The sequence below is a fragment of the Vulpes vulpes genome, chromosome 8, assembly GCF_048418805.1.
Source record: "Vulpes vulpes isolate BD-2025 chromosome 8, VulVul3, whole genome shotgun sequence".
NCBI classification, from domain to species: Eukaryota; Metazoa; Chordata; class Mammalia; order Carnivora; family Canidae; genus Vulpes; species Vulpes vulpes.
In genome coordinates this window covers 80,149,024-80,169,840 of record NC_132787.1, presented here as the reverse complement: position 1 = coordinate 80,169,840, position 20,817 = coordinate 80,149,024, and the positions used below count along the sequence as shown (strand labels likewise).

Sequence of the window (20,817 nt, the reverse complement as noted above, 5' to 3'; positions counted from 1 at the left end):
CTTGGTTCCCCATTGCACAGATGAGGAAACAGAGGTTTGGGGAGGCTAAGTAAATCTCTCTTCCTCACACACAAAAAACATGCTAGAATTTGAACCCGAGTTTTTCTGACTCCACATCCCAGAATCTGTATTATCTCTCTTTGTGTCAGCATGGCATGTCACTGGACTCCCCTGCTTTGGTAGGGAAACATGCTTTGTCTTGGTGCTTGAGCGCCTAAAAGGAGGCTTTGACCCAAATCTCTCAGTTCTTCTAGCTACACTTTCCCTGAAGCAATTTCATCCAGTCCTGAGAATTTAAATATCAACATACATATAACACCTACATGCTGACATCTCTAAAATCTAAATCTTCCTTCCAAAATCCTTTCCTTCCTCTCTGGCTCATATATCCGACTGAGATTTCTAAATGGCATCTCAAACCTAACAAGTCCAAAACAGAATTTTGCCTGACATCTCGTACATGATATCACGGTTCAAGCAGACCAGAAATGGAGGCATGGTTCTTGATTTCTCCTTTCCCTCCTCTGGACTCACAATAATTTTGTGACCTCAACCTCTACCCACTTCTCTGTTCTACTGCTGACTTTTTAGTCTAAGCGAATAATACCCCTTGTCTGGACTATTGTAACAAACTCCCAATTGGTTTCCTTATTTTCGTACCTGCCACCCCCCAGCCCCAATTCATTTTTCACACAGCCTTCTGAGTGACATTTAGAGCATGAATCAACTCGTGCTCTTCCCTGCTTAGAACTCTTCAAGGGCTTTCTTTCGACTAAAGTCCAAACTCTATAGCATGGGCTTTAGGACTACATACAATCTGGCCCTTGACTAACCTGTGCTGAATCTTCTACCACTCACTGCCTTATTTCCTGCTCTTAGCTACAGTGGTCCCTCTTCAGTTCCTCCGTGGTACAAAGCTCTTTCATGCCTCTGGACCTTTGCATTTGCTATTCCCTTCACCTGGAATATTCTCCTCCTGGCCCACAGGTGCTCAATAAATGTTAACTGAACAAATGAGAACAGCAGATTGCCTCTCCTACAAGAATAATATATACAATATGAAAAAAAAATCATGTCATTAATAACTTATTTAGCCATTTGTATTTATGACATATAAATTATATGAGCTTCATATAATTCGGTTATGGGCTTTCTGAAGCGCGTTTATATATTTATACGAATGGAGTAGGGAGAAGGGAGTGGGCACGGGGTGGAAGAAAGCATATCTAACATGTAGGTAGTAGTCATGAATCCTGCGGAGTAGATGTTCATATCCATGTTTTTCCAAACTTCGGTGATTTGGGGAGGTTAGGAAACTGACTAAGAGTTAGCAGGTAGGAAGCAGTAGTCTGGAAATTATAGGTGGTCTGACTCCAGCACCTCTGTGTGGTTCCCAGATCCTGGGGCCTTCGAGTAGACACAGCTGAGAAAGGAGATTCAAGGGTAAGAAAAAGGGGAGACCCATGGAAACACTAGCTTTTTTGTTCACATGGGCAGCATTACAGGCTGCAGTGAACCCCATGAGGAGACTGAATATCTCAGCTATAGCCAAGTCTATGCTGGTTGTCAAACATGGCCTGAACGAGCTGCATTAGACCTCGCCTTCAGAACCTGGTATCCACACACACAGATAAGGCGGGGAATGCAGTTACGTATGGCAATTAATAAGCCACCATCTGCTAAAGCATCCCACTCCGAGTGGGATTTAACATGGTTATGGGTTTCTCTGAATGTGTGTGTGTGTGCGTTTTTCCCACCATATGTGTTTAAAGGCTCCAAAAAGGAAACAGCTTAATCCAGGAATGTGAAAAAGAACGGTGACATTCTGTGGTGTGTCACTGAAATGAAAAACTTATCAGGCACCATCTATTTTGGGGATTTTGTGGTATTTTGTGGTTTCAGGCTTCGAGTTAGTGACAAAATGGCACTGCCAAGATGACTTACCACATGCGTGGGGGAGAGAAGAGCACTGTGGTAGGCGCTCCTTCTAAAATTTCCTTTTGGCTTTGCCCTGGACTGAGTTGACACACATATAGAAAATATCCTTTTTCCTCCAAGGCCTAACTGAGAAAGCATCTATTCTACTTGGCTTACCTATATTCTTCCCAAAGGAAATTAATCCCTCTGTACTACGTTTTCCTGTGGGAGTCTCTGTGATCGCACTCATCCCAGGCAATCCTTCCTGGTAGCCTCTTGCGTTTCTATCTTCCTCTTCTGCTGACCTAAAGTTCCCTGAGGGTTACAGGCTGGCTGGTTACAGCCAGTGGGACCTAGCACAATAACTTACTTTGGAGGTACTCCATATATGTTGTTGAATGAAAATAAAATTGTTTCAGGGGAACAATTTAGGATGGTGACTTTATTTTTTTTAAAATTTTTATTTATTTATGATAGTCACACAGAGAAAGAGAGAGAGAGAGAGGCAGAGACATAGGCAGAGGGAGAAGCAGGCTCCATGCACTGGGAGCCCGACGTGGGATTCGATCCTGGGTCTCCAGGATTGCACCCTGGGCCAAAGGCAGGCGCTAAACTGCTGCGCCCCCCAGGGATCCCTAGGATGGTCACTTTAACACAAGATACCTCAGTCATCTGCAGAAATGACATATTGTAGATTAGCAACATAATCGACTATGTCCTTCCATTAAATGCTAAAAATGTGTGATATTATTAAAAAAAATAGCCCCATTTGTTATGAGAGCTAGGGCATGGTTTTGCTTAGACCACACATGGTGGGAAGGTGAACTGGTGCAGCCGCTCTGGAAAAACTGTGTGGAGGTTCCTTAAAGAGTTAAAAATAGACCTGCCCTACGACCCAGCCATTGCACTGTTGGGGATTTACCCCAAAGATACAGATGCAATGAAACGCCGGGACACCTGCACCTCGATGTTTCTAGCAGCAATGTCCACGATAGCCAAACTGTGGAAGGAGCCTCGGTGTCCATCGAAAGATGAATGGATAAAGAAGCTGTGGTCTATGTATACAATGGAATATTACTCAGCCATTAGAAACGACAAATACCCACCATTTGCTTCGACGTGGATGGAACTGGAGGGTATTATGCTGAGTGAAGTAAGTCAATCAGAGAAGGACAAACATTATATGGTCTCATTCATTTGGGGAATATAAATAATAGTGAAAGGGAATAGAGGGGAAGGGAGAAGAAATGCATAGGAAATATCAGAAAGGGAGACAGAACATGGAAGACTCCTAACTCTGGGAAACGAACTAGGGGTGGTGGAAAGGGAGGAGGGTGGGGGATGGGGGTGACTGGGTGGTGGGCAGTGAGGGGGGCACCTGACGCGATGAGCACTGGGTGTTATTCTGTATGTTGGCAAATTGAGCACCAATAAAAAATAAATTTATTATTAAAAAAACCCCACATGGTCTAAATTCTCTGGAATTTAAATGTTTGAAATAAGGGAGGATATTGCTTTTGGTCTCAGCACTGGGGCAAAAAAGGGGTTGAAAGCTTTTTAGAATATTCATGGTTAGCATGGGTCGCTTAGCATAGGTATGTCAATAAATCATTGCCACAGCTCTGTGATAATTGGAGATCTCTCTCTCTCTCTCTGTGTGTATGTGTGTGTGCGTGTGCATGCACAGACATTTTATAAGGAAATATTTATTTAAGAACTTCCTGTCAAGAGAAATACAATGAATGTCACAAAGCACCTAGATATTATGATAAGTGTGTTTGCAGAAGACAAAAGTATTTTGTTTTCTAAATATTTAAACATGGCCAGCATGTCAGTTGGGATGTTTAAATGTTATGGGAATTAAGAAGGACTCTAGAGTGATGTAACGGATAATTCTCTCCAACCTAGAAAGGAGAGTTGGAAGCTGAAGGATGACATAATCAAAGTAATATTTGAGAAAGAGGCATTTGGCAACAGTATCCAGGATAACTGCAGGCAGGGCTGCTCCTGGAACCACAGGGGCAAGGGGAAGCTGTAAGAATAATCACATGCAAGGCGGTGGAAGCAGAGCCATGGCAAGTGATAGAAATGTGGAGGAAGGATTGGGTCTGAAAGACAGTTCAAAGGAACCCCCCCCCCCATTATTTTTGTGAATGTGATAGATAAGTCTAAAATCTTGAGTCTGGGTGACTTGAATGACCTGTCAACACCCAGAAAGGAGAAGTGGGGAGGGGCAGCTGGATGTAGGGAACTACAAGAATTTGCTTTTGGACATGCGGAATTCAGTAACACGGTGAGACATCTGGATGGCAATTCCCTGTCTCTGTCCCTGTCCTTTTTGGACATTGTGGTTTCCTGACAGATGCGCTGGGGCTATCAGATCTGGAGATGGCAAAGAGAAAATTTAAGACAGGAGAAGAGTCAGCTAAGTTTGAAAACGTTGAGGTCTCAGCACAGCCATGGCTGAGACAGGCCACTCTGTGCCGGTTGGATACCTCACCTCCTATCATCCTGACTCTCTGCCAGCCTAAATGCCCTCATACACTGACTGGATTCGGGCTTACGCTTCTGCTTCTAGTCATCTGCAAGCGTTTAGCTTGTCATCAGGCATTAGAACATGTCAGCTTTATGATTTAAAAATGTAGAAAAAAGTTCTTATTTTACAGTGACCCAAAATATTAAAGCCTCCAAGCTTGTGAAGTAGATATATACATCAAAGAAGTATATTCTGACTGTAATGCCAGTATCTGTGATCTAATCCTCTTGGTAAAGTTTAACTCATCCTTTGGAACTAACTCAGAAGTCTCTATGTAGCCTGCCTGCCTCCCCAGCCTGTTAGTTTTTTCATTGTCCACGTTCCCACAACACTGTTCTTATTTCTGCTAGAGCACATGGAACAGTTGATGTGACTGTCTCTGGCCACTAGACTGCGAGCATCTTGAAGATGGAAACTATTCACTCATCCTCGGATCCCCACTCCCCTAACAGAGTGGGGGGGGGGTCATTGGGTGATCCTTCATTGTCGGAAATATCCAAAAGAGAAATTTTAAGAACATGGATGGTGCAACGTGCAGTTGCCGTAGCAAAGCCTGTGTACACATCATATGTCACATCCCTGCCGATGCTGTTAATGCTGCACCAGCAGAGGCAGTGCTCTCATTACATGCTGCTGGCCCATATTTGTAATGTGTGTCATTTTTTATGAAATACTATCAAGGGTAATCCATCATAGAGTAACCTTTGGATTATATGCTGAGACTGATCTTAAACATAGACCTAAATGAACTTCAAAAATAATGCTATTTTCTAAGAAGGGTATGATCAAAGAGTTGTGGCTAGGAAAATAAAGCAGAACATTATGCTCTTTAAAGTCAAACAAAAGTGCCTGAAAAAGAGGTTTCCTTCTGTCTACTCCAGTGGGGGACGGGGTTATTGTGTGAGGATAAGCAGGTGACTCTGAAACGTGGCGGACTATTTCTTGTAGGACAAGTGTATGAAAATGTAGATGAGTTCTCACCAAAGGTTTGATCACCCTTGGGGCTTGCAAGGTTTGTAATCACTTTGTCTCAAGAAGTGTTTTTTTTTTTTTTTTTTTTATAAATAAAAGGACACATGACACCTTGAGTGAATTTCAGATGTCAATTGTCGGCTTACAGTTAAAGGCATTTCTCTCTGCATATCCATAAAGATCTAGGATTTTACACACATTTTATAGGGTATAAATAAAAGAAGGCTTCTAAGTCTCATCATTTTTGTGTAAATCCAGATAAGACTCCTTTGATGAGCTTAGCGTTTCCTGTTAAGGAAAAGCTTATAGGTGAGAGAAACACTAAAATTATAATTCTTTGTCTTCCTTAATTAGACTAGAGCTCCCCATAGATCTTGCTGAAGCTGTGAGAAAATCCAAGCAATAATTCACATTGTCAGGTCAGCAGATATGGGCACAGGGGTCCAACATGATGGAAGGATTTGCTTAGGTGACCTATCCATGAATGGCTCAGAAGAGGTACACAACCTTCACTGGAAATATATGCTCTGAAGATGCCGAGGCCAAACAGCAATGAAAATAAATCCCAGCAAGGTTCTTATTCCACCTTTACAGATGTCATTCCAGAGGAAGTATATAAATCCCATTAATACCAATTGATGTGGGGGCACTAATTAATAAGTTCCATTAAATCATGGAGTAATGACATTTAGCATCTAATGAATGCCTCATAATCTCTTGATCATTAATATTTTATAGCATAAGAACACAAGAATTGGCATTGTGGGCTCATGCAGCCTGGTTTTCTGTCTCTGACAGGGCCCCAAGGGCATTAAGTGGCACAAGGGTATTGCCCCCGTGTTGTAAGACTACACAACATAAACGGTTGAACCTTTCAGTGACCCTGAGTTCTAACATTCCCTCATTTTAGTAAATGCGAATCTGTCATTCTCCTAATTAACATCTGTGGACTGCTAGTGCCCTGGAAGAATAGAAGGGAGCTAAGATGCAGACTTTGCTGTGTAGCATTGCTTTCTTGTTGACCCTCCCATTGCATGCAAGAAACTTGCACGGGAGAAAATCATTACTTTGATTTATCACCGGGGGCTTTCTTTATTCAGATGCAATAATCACCTCACAGAGCAGGTGCCATTGCAAGGGTTTATTGATCCTCTGCTCTTCTAGAAATTCCAGGAGGCCGTCACTCACTCCGCCGGGAGATAGAGGTGGTCAACAAAAAAGAACTCAGTCTCAGGGAAGGCTGAAGGGAAGTGGGAGAAAATCCCTGTCCATCGTCGTAACGATCCGATCCGGTGACATTCGGTGCCTTTTTTTTTTTTTTTTTTTTTTTTTTCCCCCTCTTTATTTCTTTTCTTTTCTTCCAGAAGAGGGGCTGGAGGAGAGACAGCGCTTAGAGGCTGCAGTGGGCAGGAGGGAGAGGGAGAGGGAGAGAACCCGACAGGGAGCTGGCCAAGGGGTCTGGGAGGCTGCATCCTTCAGGCGTCCAGGGAAAGGGTCTTCGGCTCCACATCACGATTCCAAAGAGTTGAATGTCACCACGCAGCCCGGTCTGGACGGGATTGCCTCTGGGTGCAACACGGGACACCGATCGCAATCAACTTGGACAAGTGACAAGACCGAGTCTGCTGCCGATGGATGTCTTTTGAGGTCGTTGGAGGGGAGAGGACAGGAGGCAGCGTGCTCAGGGGTAGGTGGAGAGAAGCCTCGAGCCCAGGGCCGGGCTATAAAGGGACGCGGAGTCGGCGAACAGCGAGACAAGCCCCGAGTGGGGGAAAGAGAGGAAGGAAGAGTTGGAGAAAAGTAGGGGGAAGTGGGGACAGGGCTGGGGGGGAGGGAAAGTGAGGGCGGCGGGGAGGGATTCAGAGGAAAGGGGGCTCGCGGGAGAGCAGGGCGGGCGGCAGGCTCGGGGTGGAGGGGAGGCTCGGGCCGGCCGAGCGGCGGGGGCGCGGGGCGGGGGCGCGGGCGGGGGGCGCGGCGGGGGGCGCGGCGGGGGGCGCGGCGGGGGCAGGTGCGGGCGCGCGGGGGGAGCGCGGCGCGGGGGGAGCGCGGCGCGGGGCCGAGGCCAAGTGCATTGTGTCTGGCGGCGGCGCGGGAGCCCGGCGGCGGCCGCGGCGGGGCGGGAAGCCATGGAGCCGCGGGCGCTCGTCACGGCGCTCAGCCTCGGCCTGAGCCTCTGCTCCCTGGGGCTGCTCGTCACGGCCATCTTCACCGACCACTGGTACGAGACCGACCCGCGGCGCCACAAGGAGAGCTGCGAGCGCAGCCGCGCGGGCGCCGACCCCCCGGACCAGAAGAACCGCCTGATGCCGCTGTCGCACCTGCCGCTGCGGGACTCGCCCCCGCTGGGGCGCCGGCTGCTCCCGGGGGGCCCGGGGCGCGCCGACCCCGAGTCCTGGCGCTCGCTGCTGGGGCTCGGCGGGCTGGACGCCGAGTGCGGCCGGCCGCTCTTCGCCACCTACTCGGGCCTCTGGAGGAAGTGCTACTTCCTGGGCATCGACCGGGACATCGACACCCTCATCCTGAAAGGTGAGCGGACGCTGCGCCCCGCGCCCCGCGCCCCGCGCCCTGCGCCCTGGGTGCCCGTGGCCACCTCCCCGCCGCGGCCGCGCTCCGCTCCCGGCGCCCTCTCATCCTTTCTTCATTTAATTCCCTCCCCTTCTTGCCTCTCTTGCCCTTCTTCTCTCCACGACTCTCTTCTTTCCTCCTTATCCTGCTCCCCCTCTCCGCCTCCCCTCGAGTCTGGGCTTTAGCCGAGCCCCCGCCCCGGCCCCCAGCTTTTATCTGCTCCTCTCCTTCCTCTGACTCCTTTCCCCCTCTTCCCTCTCTCTCTCCCCTCGTCCTCCCGTCTTTGTACACCTGCCCGACTTGGAATGCATGTGCAGATTTTCTTGACGCTGCTCCCCTACGGAGGGTGACAATAAAAAAAAAAAAAAAAAAAAAAGACCGAACCTTTCCCCAGCCGGGCACCTCTCAAGTTGTGCTTTCCTTTTAGAAATACCTTTGGAAGAAAAGCAGTGCAAGCCTCCGAAGAGGCGGAAAGAGGCTCTTTCTTGTATTGTGCAGATGTTGGGGTTAGATGGAGCTGGCCTGGCCATCCCAGCCTGGCCGGCTAATGGGAAGCTAAGGAGGCCCCAGACCTTCTTCCCGACCCCAAAGTGCAGGGTTTCCTGTTGATTAGACGTCAGATAGCATTATTTCATTGGTGAGGCACTTGAGCACGGATAGGACTTGCTTCTAACCTTCCTGATCACTCCACCCACCATCCTCCGTTTCTAGGCACACCGGGGTGAGGGCAGGAGCGGACCTGCCCAGGCCCTTTAAAGCACAGCTTTCTGGATTTGGCATAGAGTCTCTCATGTCTGTGATACCTTGTAAGGTTGCTTTTTGTTGTGGTTGTGGTTTTTGGTACTGAGTTGTAGAGCATTAGTTTGCTTTTCCGAAATCTATGCAACACCTGGCTTCCATGCATGTAAGCAGAAGTTTGATTTTTTTTTTTTTTGTAATCTCATTCATGTAAAAATATTCAAGTGACAATCCTATTGGTGAAGTTTCCTTCTAACTTTCAGAGCTCCACTCTTACTATAAATTATTTTTCTCTGAAAGAAAAAAAAAAAAACCACCCTCTTTCCCTTGGACTCATTATTGCAAAAAAAAGAAAAATCACTATATTTTAGTATTTAGTAGCCATTTAGAAAAGCCAACGAACAGACTTGTGTGGAATTACAGCGTGGAATGGAATTACATAGAAAGGAGGGGGTTAATAACATTTTGGCCTTCGGAGTCTTGTTAGTTGGCATATTCTTCATTTCTCATACATGTCAACTTCCTCCTTCCCATGGCTAGCTCAGCTGGGGACTGCCATCTGAAATCTGTCTGTGCGTGGAAGGACTCCAGCACTTTTGGGGAGGAATAAGATACAGTAACCTTCCTTTGGGAAGTACATCTTTTTCTTTCTTCTCCTAACTCACATCCAAATCTGATTTCACCTCATGAAGATGCTGCATAATTAATTCTGATAGTAGCATAGTACATGAACAAACTGTAAAAGCTGGATTTGGAGGCTCAGTTATGGAATGCTCATTTAGGCAAGGCAATTTTGAAAGCTAAGCAGCATAGTCTGTCTTTGGAAGCGACAGAGCTGCATTGCCTTAGACTCTTTCTATGCCTACAGTAGTTGATTGCACGTAAATTGCATATAGTGGAATGCCTGAAACAGCAGGGCAGAGCCTAACCCAACAACAGGAGAGGGGCCCCCACAGGATACTGCACATTCCCCACCTCTGGAAGTGCCCTGGCTAGCTGAGGTGCCCAGCTCCGGGGTAATCCAGAGCCAAATATCCTAAAAGTAAAGGGACTTTAGAGGTCATTGAATCCCGTCTCCCACCTATTGTTCAAAATCCCTTCTACATTCTTTCTGGCAAATGTTTGTCCAGCCTAGCACTTCTATAAGATTTCTATACTAATTAAAATTATCATATATTTCTTGTCATGAACACAGTGTTTTAGATTAAAACAAAATCACCTTTATAACACTGGTGGTGTTTAGCTAATCCTTTGTGCAGAACAGTAAAGGGTTCTAGGCTATAACCAGAAGACATGGACTCCATTGCTGGCTCTACTGCTCAGTTGCAGTGTATCCTCCAAGAAGTGTCCAGACCTCATTGGCCTTCGGTTTTCTTATCTATGGAATTAGGAAAGCTGACTATTCTTTAGGGAATTTTGTAGTTCTAAAATTTAACATTGTTATAATAATAACAGTGTAAATTTAGCTTTCTGGGAAGTTAATGAGCTGACATTATTACGACATGAGGAGTTGGGAGAAAATGACAGCTATCAGTAGATGATAGGATCATAATTTGTTGTTTGGGAGACGGCCAAAAATGCTTCAAGTACTTTCAACGTTGCAACTAACCTACCTTGGGCTAGTTACATAACTCTTCTGGCTCTCCATTTCATCACCTATGAAATGAAGGGGCAAAATGAACAGCTTAAAATTCTATAATTCTACAAATAGTTTGATTTTGGCACCCGTATTAGGTAAGCATTATTACCTTTGTTTTGGCATCTGACGTTTGTGGCTGCGGCGTGAATTTCTTAAATGAGTCATATGTATCTAGCAGTTGACATCACATCCAATTTAAAAAATTTAAAGAACTAGGGTCTTATGGTCTACTTTTACTTCCTTCTCTTAATTATTTTGTTGACGAGTTTTAACATTTAGAAATTGTAGTCATGAGAAATGAAGAAAAATAGACTTAGATGGGGCAAGTAGGTGGGGAGTGGGGTGGGGTGGGTACGGGCCGCAGAACCACCTGGGATATTCAGTGAGCTTTGGAGAGAAAAAGAAACGAGCTTAGAAGGCAAAACCCGGAGTTGAGTAAAAGTTGCAGAAAAGAAAGTGTGAGTTGATAATATGGAAAACATTCTCACTGTTGGAATTGTTTGCATTTCCTGTTACTGGAGGCCAGGCAAGTATTTCTGAAAGATGTAGAGGAGACAGAAACAGTCAGTCTAAACGATGAGAAATTAGTTTTGAAATGGAATGTATAGACTATCTCATCTTGATCTACTTAAGGAAAATCACAGAAAAACATTGATTTCGATGGGACAACTATTTGGGGAAAAAATCACCAAATTCTAAGTGTCACTCTTCATTATTCATTATTAACTCATTTCTTCATTATTAACTCTAGTTCACTGCTAGCCCAGACTGACCCTAGGTCTAGACTGGACCTCCAAGCAGGACCTTCAGTAAGAACAGTGGTAAATTTCTTGATAAATGCCTTGAAAACCAAGCCTAGAACCCCGTGCTCCTCTGCCAGGCTGACAGAGGACTTTTTGCCAGCCCAGTTTGAGTACAGTTGTTTTTCCAGCTGCCAGGCCTCTTAACTAGCATTGCATTGGCCAGTCCACATATCTCTCTCTTGCCCACTGGGATAACTTGCGAAGGCTTTAGAGATTTTAGGTTCATTCACTATTTCCATCGTTTCCTATCCAGTGCAGTAAATGCCAATTGCAATTATGTGCAAGGTAATGAGGAAGACGTGGCATGTGGGGTTCTTTTGGGTTTGAGTTGGTCAGTTGACGCTAAATTATTCTTCCATACAATTCCTTCTTGCAGCTGACTTTTGCTGCTAAAGAAGCTATACTGGTCAAAGTAAGTAATGTGTGCAAATGAAGTCATCCTCCACTTAGCAATTAGAAGGATAGAAAAGTTGAGAGAGCCTAGTTACAGGAACTTGAAAGAATGGACTTAAAATGTAGAGCTTCAGGCCTCCCTCTGCCACTGGGACTGTTAGAGGTTTGAAAGAAACTGTACGTATAAAAGTCACAGAAAGTCAGTAAAGCGGGTGGACGTGGCGTGGATCACATAAGAAGCCCAGGGAATGAGAAAAAGGTGACCTAAGGATAGGTTCTCCATTCATTCATCCGATTTATTCACTCAACGAATACATATCGGGTGTCAGGTATTGCTCTAGGTGTAGAGGATACGGGAGTGCATACATGGACATAGGTGTCTGTCCTCCTAGAATTCATATCAAGTGGTGGAGGAGTTATTTTCTAGTGGGTTACGTGGGAACCACCCGTAGTAGGTCGTGGGAAGAGCGCTTGGAGAGGGCTGCTAGCACTGGTAGGCAAATGACAGAGAATACGGTGCAAAGTGATGGAGTGCTCTGCCCTTTGGGGGACGCCGGCCCTTCTGTTCCGAGTACAGCTCTTCTGTTTAAACTACTGGATGAACATTCAAATAGGAGGACAGATGGAAGGAGACTCAGTTGGAAACATTATATAATGCTTCTCTCAGTTACTGAAAACACTGATTTTAATAAATAAACATTGATGAGGCTTGTGAATACATTATGTAGAACTTTGGAGAAACTAATTTTGAATGGGAATTAGTCATTGAAATTATATCGAAAGTTCCAACTGTTCTTACTAGCCCTCCCTTTAATTTTCTAAATTTTTTAATTAAAGTTCTTCATTAAAAACCATTAACATTACATTTCAAGTATATGTACCTTGTTGATGTAAATCAAATTTTAGTATTATATATTGCCTGCAATAAACAAAAGGAAGATTCATATTGCAGTGTTTTGTTTTCATGAAATTGAAAGGGGTAGGATTTCAGAAATGTGAAGATGATAATTCTGTATGCATATTGTTAACTTGTATAAATCATTTGGGATTGAATTCTTGAAACTTGAAATAAAACATGTCCTGTGGTTTCAGAAGCATTTTTCATCTAATGAGGTAAACAGAGATATCAAAGACAGTAGGACACATATACTTTGTCATTTTGTTCTGTGTAAGAAAAAGAAAGTAGGAAAATTGGTAGGAATTCATTGGATCTGTTCTTCATTCTGCTAATGATTTATCTGTTTCCCCTGTTGCTTATTTTCCATGAAATTAATAGTCTGTACAGGACCCACCAAGTTCTACCTGACACGGAAATAGATTGATGCTTTTCTTCAGCTCATTTGTAGACCAAAGTATCATTTGTGTTAGAATAATTATCTCCCAAGAGCAGATTATCTAGGAAAGTTGAGAGGCTAGCACTGTTTCTCCTCCCCGACCCATTAGGTCACATATGGTTCTCAGATCTTGTCTTGAACTAGAAGATGCTGCCGGCAAAAGGATTCCTTAGTTTTGGGGGTGCTGGGGATATCATCAAGACTGTCTTTTTCTTTCTTTACTCTGAAAGGAAGTGGTCTCCGAAATTGTTTTGAGCATCACTGTATATAATTTATATTTATTCATTTTTAAGTTATGTGCTTGGACCATACCAACATATGCATCATAAAACACGGACAAAAGCAAATTTTGAAGGAATATGGTAATAGATATCAACAGAAGTTCAACTATTTTCACCCTACATTCCTAAAGATTGCTTGTATACCCCCTGGCATGTGCATACTCCACTTTGAAGAGTGCTTCTCTCACACTGCTCATTAGCAGAGCCAAGTTTCTCATCTGAGCCAAGAAAGGAGTGATTTTTCCTATCCTGGCTGAACTTTATTACTTTATTGGGGGATGTGTGTCTCCCAGTACACTGTTATGTCACACACATTCATCTTGCACACGGGAGAGAAGACACATTTTATTTCTGTATCATCTCTGATACCAGGCACAGTATTAAACGAGCCCTTTTTAATTAAACAACTGCCAGCTCATACTACACAACTCTTAATGACTAGATTTGTGGTTTTGTTGCAAAGTGTTTTGAGGCTGAACATAGCCAAGAGTAGCACTCTATGATTCAACACATTCTATTGCTAATGCTCCTGAAGGTTATCTTGAATAGAAATGAAATTCTTACTTACCATTCTACTATCGAAAAAAGATACTTGCTTGAATTCTTTCCATCTATACACAGGAATTGTTTTTTTAAAAGTGATTTATAAACACAAAAGTGGATGAGGTTTTAAGCGGTTTGGGATCAGAATTGGCAAAATCAATGACCTTTTTATTCACCATGTCTCATGGATAACATTCAGCAATGGCTTTGAGAGGAAAAAAGGAAGAGTTTTTGCTATGTCATGGAAAGTTCACATCCAATTATATCCAAGTTGCTGTGATTTTTTCCCCTTAGCTACTGATTTTTCTTCTCCAAAGCTCAAAAAGAGCCTTCAAACTCTCAAACCTCAGGCCAACTACTGGTAATTGCAAGTGTTCTTGATTGCCTTAGAAGATAAGCTTTTGTTAGGGGAGCATCTGGACGTTAAGATGCTCCCTCCCATTGAGGGAGAAAAGGAGACTCCCCAGTGTAGATGCTAAGCTAGAGACCATCAGGAGTGGGAACATTGAAGGAATTTAGGCGGGGGATGGGGTTTCCCAACAGTTAACCAAGAATGGACTTTCCTTCCATCTCTGTTATGCCTGAAGGGCAGATTTTTGATCTGTGACCTCTGTGACCAAGCAAGCTGTGACCTCGGTGTGGCTTTCTCCTGTTTCACTCGGCCCACCTTTTTCCAGTCCACCTTACCTTTCAGGGAGCTTCCACTGTCCTTTCATACTCAGTGGTGTGAACATCTGTTCCATTTTGTGGTACTATCTGCTGGCTAAAAGCATCAGATTTGGTCATTCTCTTCACTTGCCACCCTCTTGCAGAAGCAACTGGTGAAATAGAAAGGAAAAGTTGAAAACAGCCAAACCGGAGGATCAACAACTACTTCAAATAGGAAATATGTCTCCTTTGGAATAAAACATTAGCTCAACATTCGGGGGCAGTTCAGCTAAGATCATTTGAACAATGTAGACTTGCTTTAGGTTTAAAAAATTAGTTTTCCTACACTTACTATCTAAAAAAAAAAAAAAACAAAAACAAAACCAAACCCACAAACCACACCCACAAACCACCACAACATTGATAATGTCTAAAGCCTTGCACAACTGGTTGTAAAGATCTTTATCAAAATAAAGGCATCTGTAAATAGAAAGTGGGCTTTATCTTCCAAAGCGGATAAAATTTATGACAGTTTATTTTTTTCACTTTCTTCTAGTGTTTCCCTGTGGTTAAAAGTGATTGCAATGATTAATCTATTTTACTGCAAGTTTTAACTAAAAGGATGTAACTGAACTTGGAGCATGAGAGACTCAGCATCCGTGTCTGAAGCTGACAGCCTTTGTTTGCTGCAGGGTAACTGGAGACTATATGCTGTGCTCCATCTCTCTTGAAATTCAGCCAGATAAACTGATTGCAGACCTAACAATAATGTCATGGGGCACCCATCAGAGAATGCACCAGCAAGTGAGAAAAGGGGAGCAATACGAACCGCATTTTAGTTTCTGTTATCTTAAATTGCTGAGGACACATGGAATTATTTCCTATAACTTGCTAGGTGTCCCCCAGGGTTCAGACTTTTTGATATTTTGTTTACAGGTAAAAATCAATCAACTAATTTCTCCTCTAAGGACCTAAAGGATGTGCTGTGTTCCCTTTTGGTTTTCTCAAGTAATTTGATACTAGATAGGTACGCAGAGAAAAGGTTCCAGAAATATAAATGGGAAATTCTGAATGTATTGATAATTCCAGAAAGTGTAATTGTCTCTTTGCAACAGGTCACTCAACTGCAAATCAACACTGATGCTTCCATCTGCCAATAAGCACTGATGTGCAGACTTTGGGCCTGTCACAGTAGAACAGGCAGGATTGGGAGAGTGGAGGAGTGGGGAGGGCTCTATTTGGCTTGGATCTCTTTTGTTTACATGTTCAGGATTTTTATTTGGTGTAGGGGATGTGAGCATTTGCTTCACTCAACGATCAGTCAACAAATGTTACTGAGTGTTGGAAAGGACACACTTTTGAAGATAAGAGGCTGCTTAGTGAGAAAAATGGGTGCCAGGTCCTCCTTTCTTGTAGGATTGTGCTTTCCCTTAACCATACCCAGAGTAGTGAGGAAGGTCTGGGTAAGTGGTCAATTTGACTTTAGATTCCATTTCTTAAATTCTCACAATTTTGAAAACTGCTTACAGTGATGTTTACAGTTGTCATGGAATTTTAAGCCCATACATCCTGTTAAATGGCACTCAATGAAGTTATCCTGAAAAACAGCCTGTCATGTGATTGAGAAATTATGAAACTGATCATCGCAGTGACCGTTTGATGTCGCAAGAGACAACTGAAGGGGAGAAGAAACCAAACATATAATTGAGCCTAGGCCAACTGAAGCTCAGTGTTTGTTTTATGCCAGTGATGCTTCAGAATCCCTTGTGCTGGGTCACTTCATTCTTTGCACATACTGTAGGAGACTGGGTGTTCAGACAATGGAAGTATTGGTGAAGAAAGCTGAAACTCACAAGTACTAGAAAAATAATGAGATAAGCTGAAGCAAGGAGTGGCAGGAAAAGTGACAGTGATGGCTAACATGAATATTTCTGAAAAATACTGTCTTTTGTTCAACTGTGGAAACAAAACAAAAGACACAAGGAAAGCATTTGCTATTCAGTAGTAAAAGATAAAACCCAGCCAGAAGATGTCCACCGAAGAAGCATCAAAGTCACATTGTGGTTCTTTCCTTTCCTTTCCTTTTTTTTTTCTCAAGAGTTACCTTTTCTTTCTGGAGGAGACTCAGCTTGGTAGGAGGAAAATGGGTGAGCTCATGTAGAATCAAAGATCCATAGAGTTGAAGGGAACTTTGAGCAGTGATTCTCACCCTCTTTTTTTTTTTTTTTTTTTGCTACGAAGCCCATAACAGAAGATTTTCACATCTGCTACTAGCACCTATCAGTTCCCGGCATACCAGTTCAAATTCCCTCCTTTTCTTTCTGAAAGCTTATTTTCAGAACACCTGTGAGGGAGGGGGTGTTGTAATCAGCATCATTTCAAATTTGTTTTAATTTATAAAACAGAGTCTACCATTTGGCTAAGGGAGGCCTTCAGTTTTATATAGAGGAAGCTAAACAGACAGCAGTCTGATGGGCAGTGGGGATGGGGGCTTTATCTACATTGCATAGTTTTCAGGCGTGGACGATTGTAATGGGAGCTGATGGATATTGTGCACATTGATGGTTTGGTCCCCCAAAGTCATCCCCAGGCATCACCACTGATTTGGAAAATTGGGAGCCATATAAATAACTCATTACCTGTTCATCTTCAGAACTGGTCCCAACATACCTGAATTGGGAAAATTCTTTTAAAATGATAGGAAAAAGAGTATAGAAGGTCGCAGTTTTGTATGCCCTCCAAGTGCGACATAGTTATTGAAATAAATATATCTGAGAGCCCCTGAGAGGCATTAAACAGAGTTGTTCCCTTGTCTCTAATCCACGTATACAGATGACTCTGCAGTAATATTTTGATATGCCATGGGGGAAATTGAGTGCTTCTTACTAACAGGCCCCAGATTTTCATTTTGGAAATTTGTGGCATGGGTACTTTTTAGAGCATATTTTTATTTCTAAATGATAACAGAGTTTTTGTTTTAGCATGCTTCTTGTTCTATTTACAGGTTAAAATGGCAGACTCCTTTTTTCCCTGTGGCCAATTGTTCTATATATGTAGTTTTTCTAGAGTTGTTTTTATTTCTGAAAAGGCCAGGTAGAGCAGCATTTCTGATTAGGTATGAAACATTATAATTTGAGCTGTGGGTCTAATTTTTTAAAATGCAGTTAATAAAGCACTTGACAAACATCTACTTACATAGGTGGATTTATCAGTTAAGGATCTCTTGGTGCCAAATAACAGAAAACCCAAATAAAAATGGCTTAACCTACAAGGAAAATGTGTTATCTCCCATAACAAGATGTCTGGAGGAAACCTGTTCCCTGGGCTGATTAAAGATTCAGTGCTGTTGGGCTTTAGTAGTCCCAACATGGGTGTTTTTTTGCCTTCAGGCTTGTTTCTTCCTGGTCACAGCAGTGCCATGAGTCACTTCCTCACACAGCTGACAGTTCAAAGGCTAGGAAGGAAGAGAGGCCATGCCCCATTTTTGTGAATCTATTTTATAATAAGTGTAATTTCCCAGAAGTCTCTGAACAGACTTCCCACTGGTCTCATTGGTGAGATTATTGTCACATGACCATTCCTAAACCAATCCTTGGTGAATGGAATGGAATTATCATAATTCCCTTAGACCAATTAATTTTTTCCCTGGTCCTGGTGAAGAGCCCAGTCTCCCCAGGGGAGCATTTAGCTGCCTGACAGATGAACAAAATTTGGTCTCTGTCAGCTAAGGAAGTGTGGACATTGTATATACAACCACAGTGCACAGTGGTGGTGTCTGGGGATGACTGGAGGACCAAATCATTCATGTGTACAATATCCAAACTCCAAATGGCAGTCTGGTCCTACCTGTGGTCATTCTGTAGATAGATCAGGACTGAGAAGAGAACCCAGATTTTCTACTATCTTTTCCAGATTTACTATGTTCTCTTTATCTATCCTGCCCTGATGGGCATAGGGGAAGAAAAACATCTTTTTCCTTTTACACTCCAGCTTCTCTGGTTGGGACCTTATAAAACAGAAGACAGATTAACAAAAGAAAACAAATAGATGTTTGAAATGTGCATGGTGCATATATTTGGGAGCACTCAGATAAGTAACTCAAAGTGGTGGTTAGAACTTGGGCTGATATGGCATCATAACAAAAGAACAATACATTTTTAAGAAGAGACCATACAAAGGAAAAGGACTTTGAGCTTCTAGGACTGACAAATTGTGGGGAGGCAAATATATGAGGGAAACCAATGACAGATAATGACTAGTTTTAGCAATTTTTAAAATGTAGACTCCTTTGGTACTGTCTCTGGGATGATATGAGTCTAGAGATGCCTCTGGTGATTAGCTTCTATCCTCTCTGGTAGAGAGGGGAAGGAGGAGAGCAGAGAAATTTTCTTATATCTACTTCTTCTCAATTGCCTTCAGCTCACAATAATCCTCATGAAAAAGTGGCATATTTTGGGGCAGCATACTCTGCTACCTTTCTTGGGCACTTGAAAGTGCCTTGAAAGCCTGGTGCTTTTGTGAAGAGCTGGTTGTGGTTCTTTAATCTCGAGTGACCCAAGGACTTCATGATTGTTTCTAAGGAGGCTTATTTATAATTGCACTTAAAAAAATGGAATGTAAAATGTTCAAAATAGTGCATTTTAGGGGATGTAGACATATTCTAAGGTCTGATAGTGCAGTTGCTATAAATTTCAGATGCATTGGGTTTGGTGAGATCAGGATTTCAGTGCTTCCTGGATGTACAACTTTATTCCCCTACCCCACCAACACACAGAGAAGGTCAGTGCGCACCAGAGAAGAGTTCTGTGGAAATCATTATTCCGAATATGCCTGACCCCCACCCCCAAGCCAGCCTGGTGTATAAAAGTCTGTTCACCCTACAATATGACTTGTTTTAATTTCCCGTAGGAAAATAACAGTGACGATAATATGTTTCATTATCATCCCTTGACCGGTAACCCACTGACCATTATTACAAACTACTAAGTGCATCTATCACTATAACAACTTGAGAAAGAAAATTAGCAAATCCTCTTGCTGTTGTCTGTGTCCTGATGTGTTGGTAGAAGCACATGCTCAAAACCTGAGAAACTAACCAATTCTAATTTGAAGAGATGCCGCTTTACTAGTGTCTTTATAGGGCTTGAATAATCCTTGAAATTTCTGTGAAGAAGTGTTTGCTTTCAAAATTGCAAAGCTGGTAGGCCACGTGAGGAAGCAATTGTTTGGCCATGTATGATCTTGGGTTTGGAGGAGGGAGTAGAGGGAGATTGTGTTAGGATGAGCCCCAGTCATCTCAGCAGGCATGTTCAAGCTGACCCACCTCAGTGCACCTCACATTTTCTGATGGAATTACTATGCTCCTCTTGGATGTCTCATTTGAAACTGAGAGACCTATTTATTAAAGCTTGATACCTCTTTAGAGCAGGAATTTCAAAGCAAGAAAACAATCTGAACCATTACAGATGGGCTGAGCTAGCAGGATTTTAGCACAGAAGCCTCAGAAGATGGTGTAGAGCCACAAGGTATGTGGGTGGACATATATTTGGACCACCAGATTGCATGCCAATTTGTAGGTTCAAAAAAAAAAAAAAAACAAGAGAGCAGGCAGGAAAGAAAAGAAAGCAGGAAGGGACAAATGAGCAGCTATTTGGTGAATCTTTGGAGGACCATCTCTATGGGCATCTTGTTTCTTTAAATATAAAAAATTAGTACATTTATTTATCTTTCTAAAATCCAATCTCATCATGTCTTAGCTTTTAATAAAAATCTCTGTCTGAGGGGTTCCTCAGTAAATTAAACACAGAATTACCAAATGATCCAGCAATTCCACTCCTAGGAATATACCCAGAAGAATTGAAAACAGGGACTCAAACAAAATCTTTTACACGAATGTTAATAGCAGCGCTATTCACATGAGCCAAAATGTGAACACAACCCAAATGCCCATCCATTGATGAATAGATAAACAAAATGTGGTGTATTATATAATGGAACATTATTCTGCCATAAAAAGGAATGATTTGCTGCTAATCTTGAAACCATTGTGATAAGTGGAAGAAGCCAGACACAGAAAGCAATGTATTGTATGATTGCAGTTATAGAAATATCCAGAGTAGGCCAATCCGTAGAGAAAACAAGGATGGAGGAATGGGTAGTGACTGCTTAATGGGTTTTCTTTTGGGTTGATAGAAATGTTCTGGAAAAAGTGGGAATGGCTGCACAATGTACTAAATGAAATTGAATTGTTCACTTTAAAATGGTTAAAATGGTAAACACACACACACACACACACACACACACACAAATCTCTGATGGTTTCCCACTGTTCACGGCTATACGTATAAACTTCTCAGCAGTTCATAAAAGATCATAAAATAATTTTCACTGTTAGCTCCAACTATCTTTCTGGTTATATACCTGGCCACTCCTCTGAGAAATCAAAGGT

At 42.8% G+C, this 20,817-nt stretch overlaps 1 protein-coding gene across 1 annotated transcript in view; it reads left to right on the top strand.

Annotated features, from left to right (window-relative positions):
• The first annotated feature begins 7,423 nt into the window (after positions 1-7,423).
• TMEM178A (transmembrane protein 178A) overlaps positions 7,424-20,817 on the top strand; it is a 50,674-nt gene continuing 37,280 nt past the window's right edge. Inside the window, exon 1 of the mRNA XM_072767243.1 lies at positions 7,424-7,951. Coding sequence (XP_072623344.1) covers positions 7,552-7,951 — 400 coding nt within the window. The 5' untranslated portion in view covers positions 7,424-7,551. The remainder of the gene's footprint in view (positions 7,952-20,817) is intronic.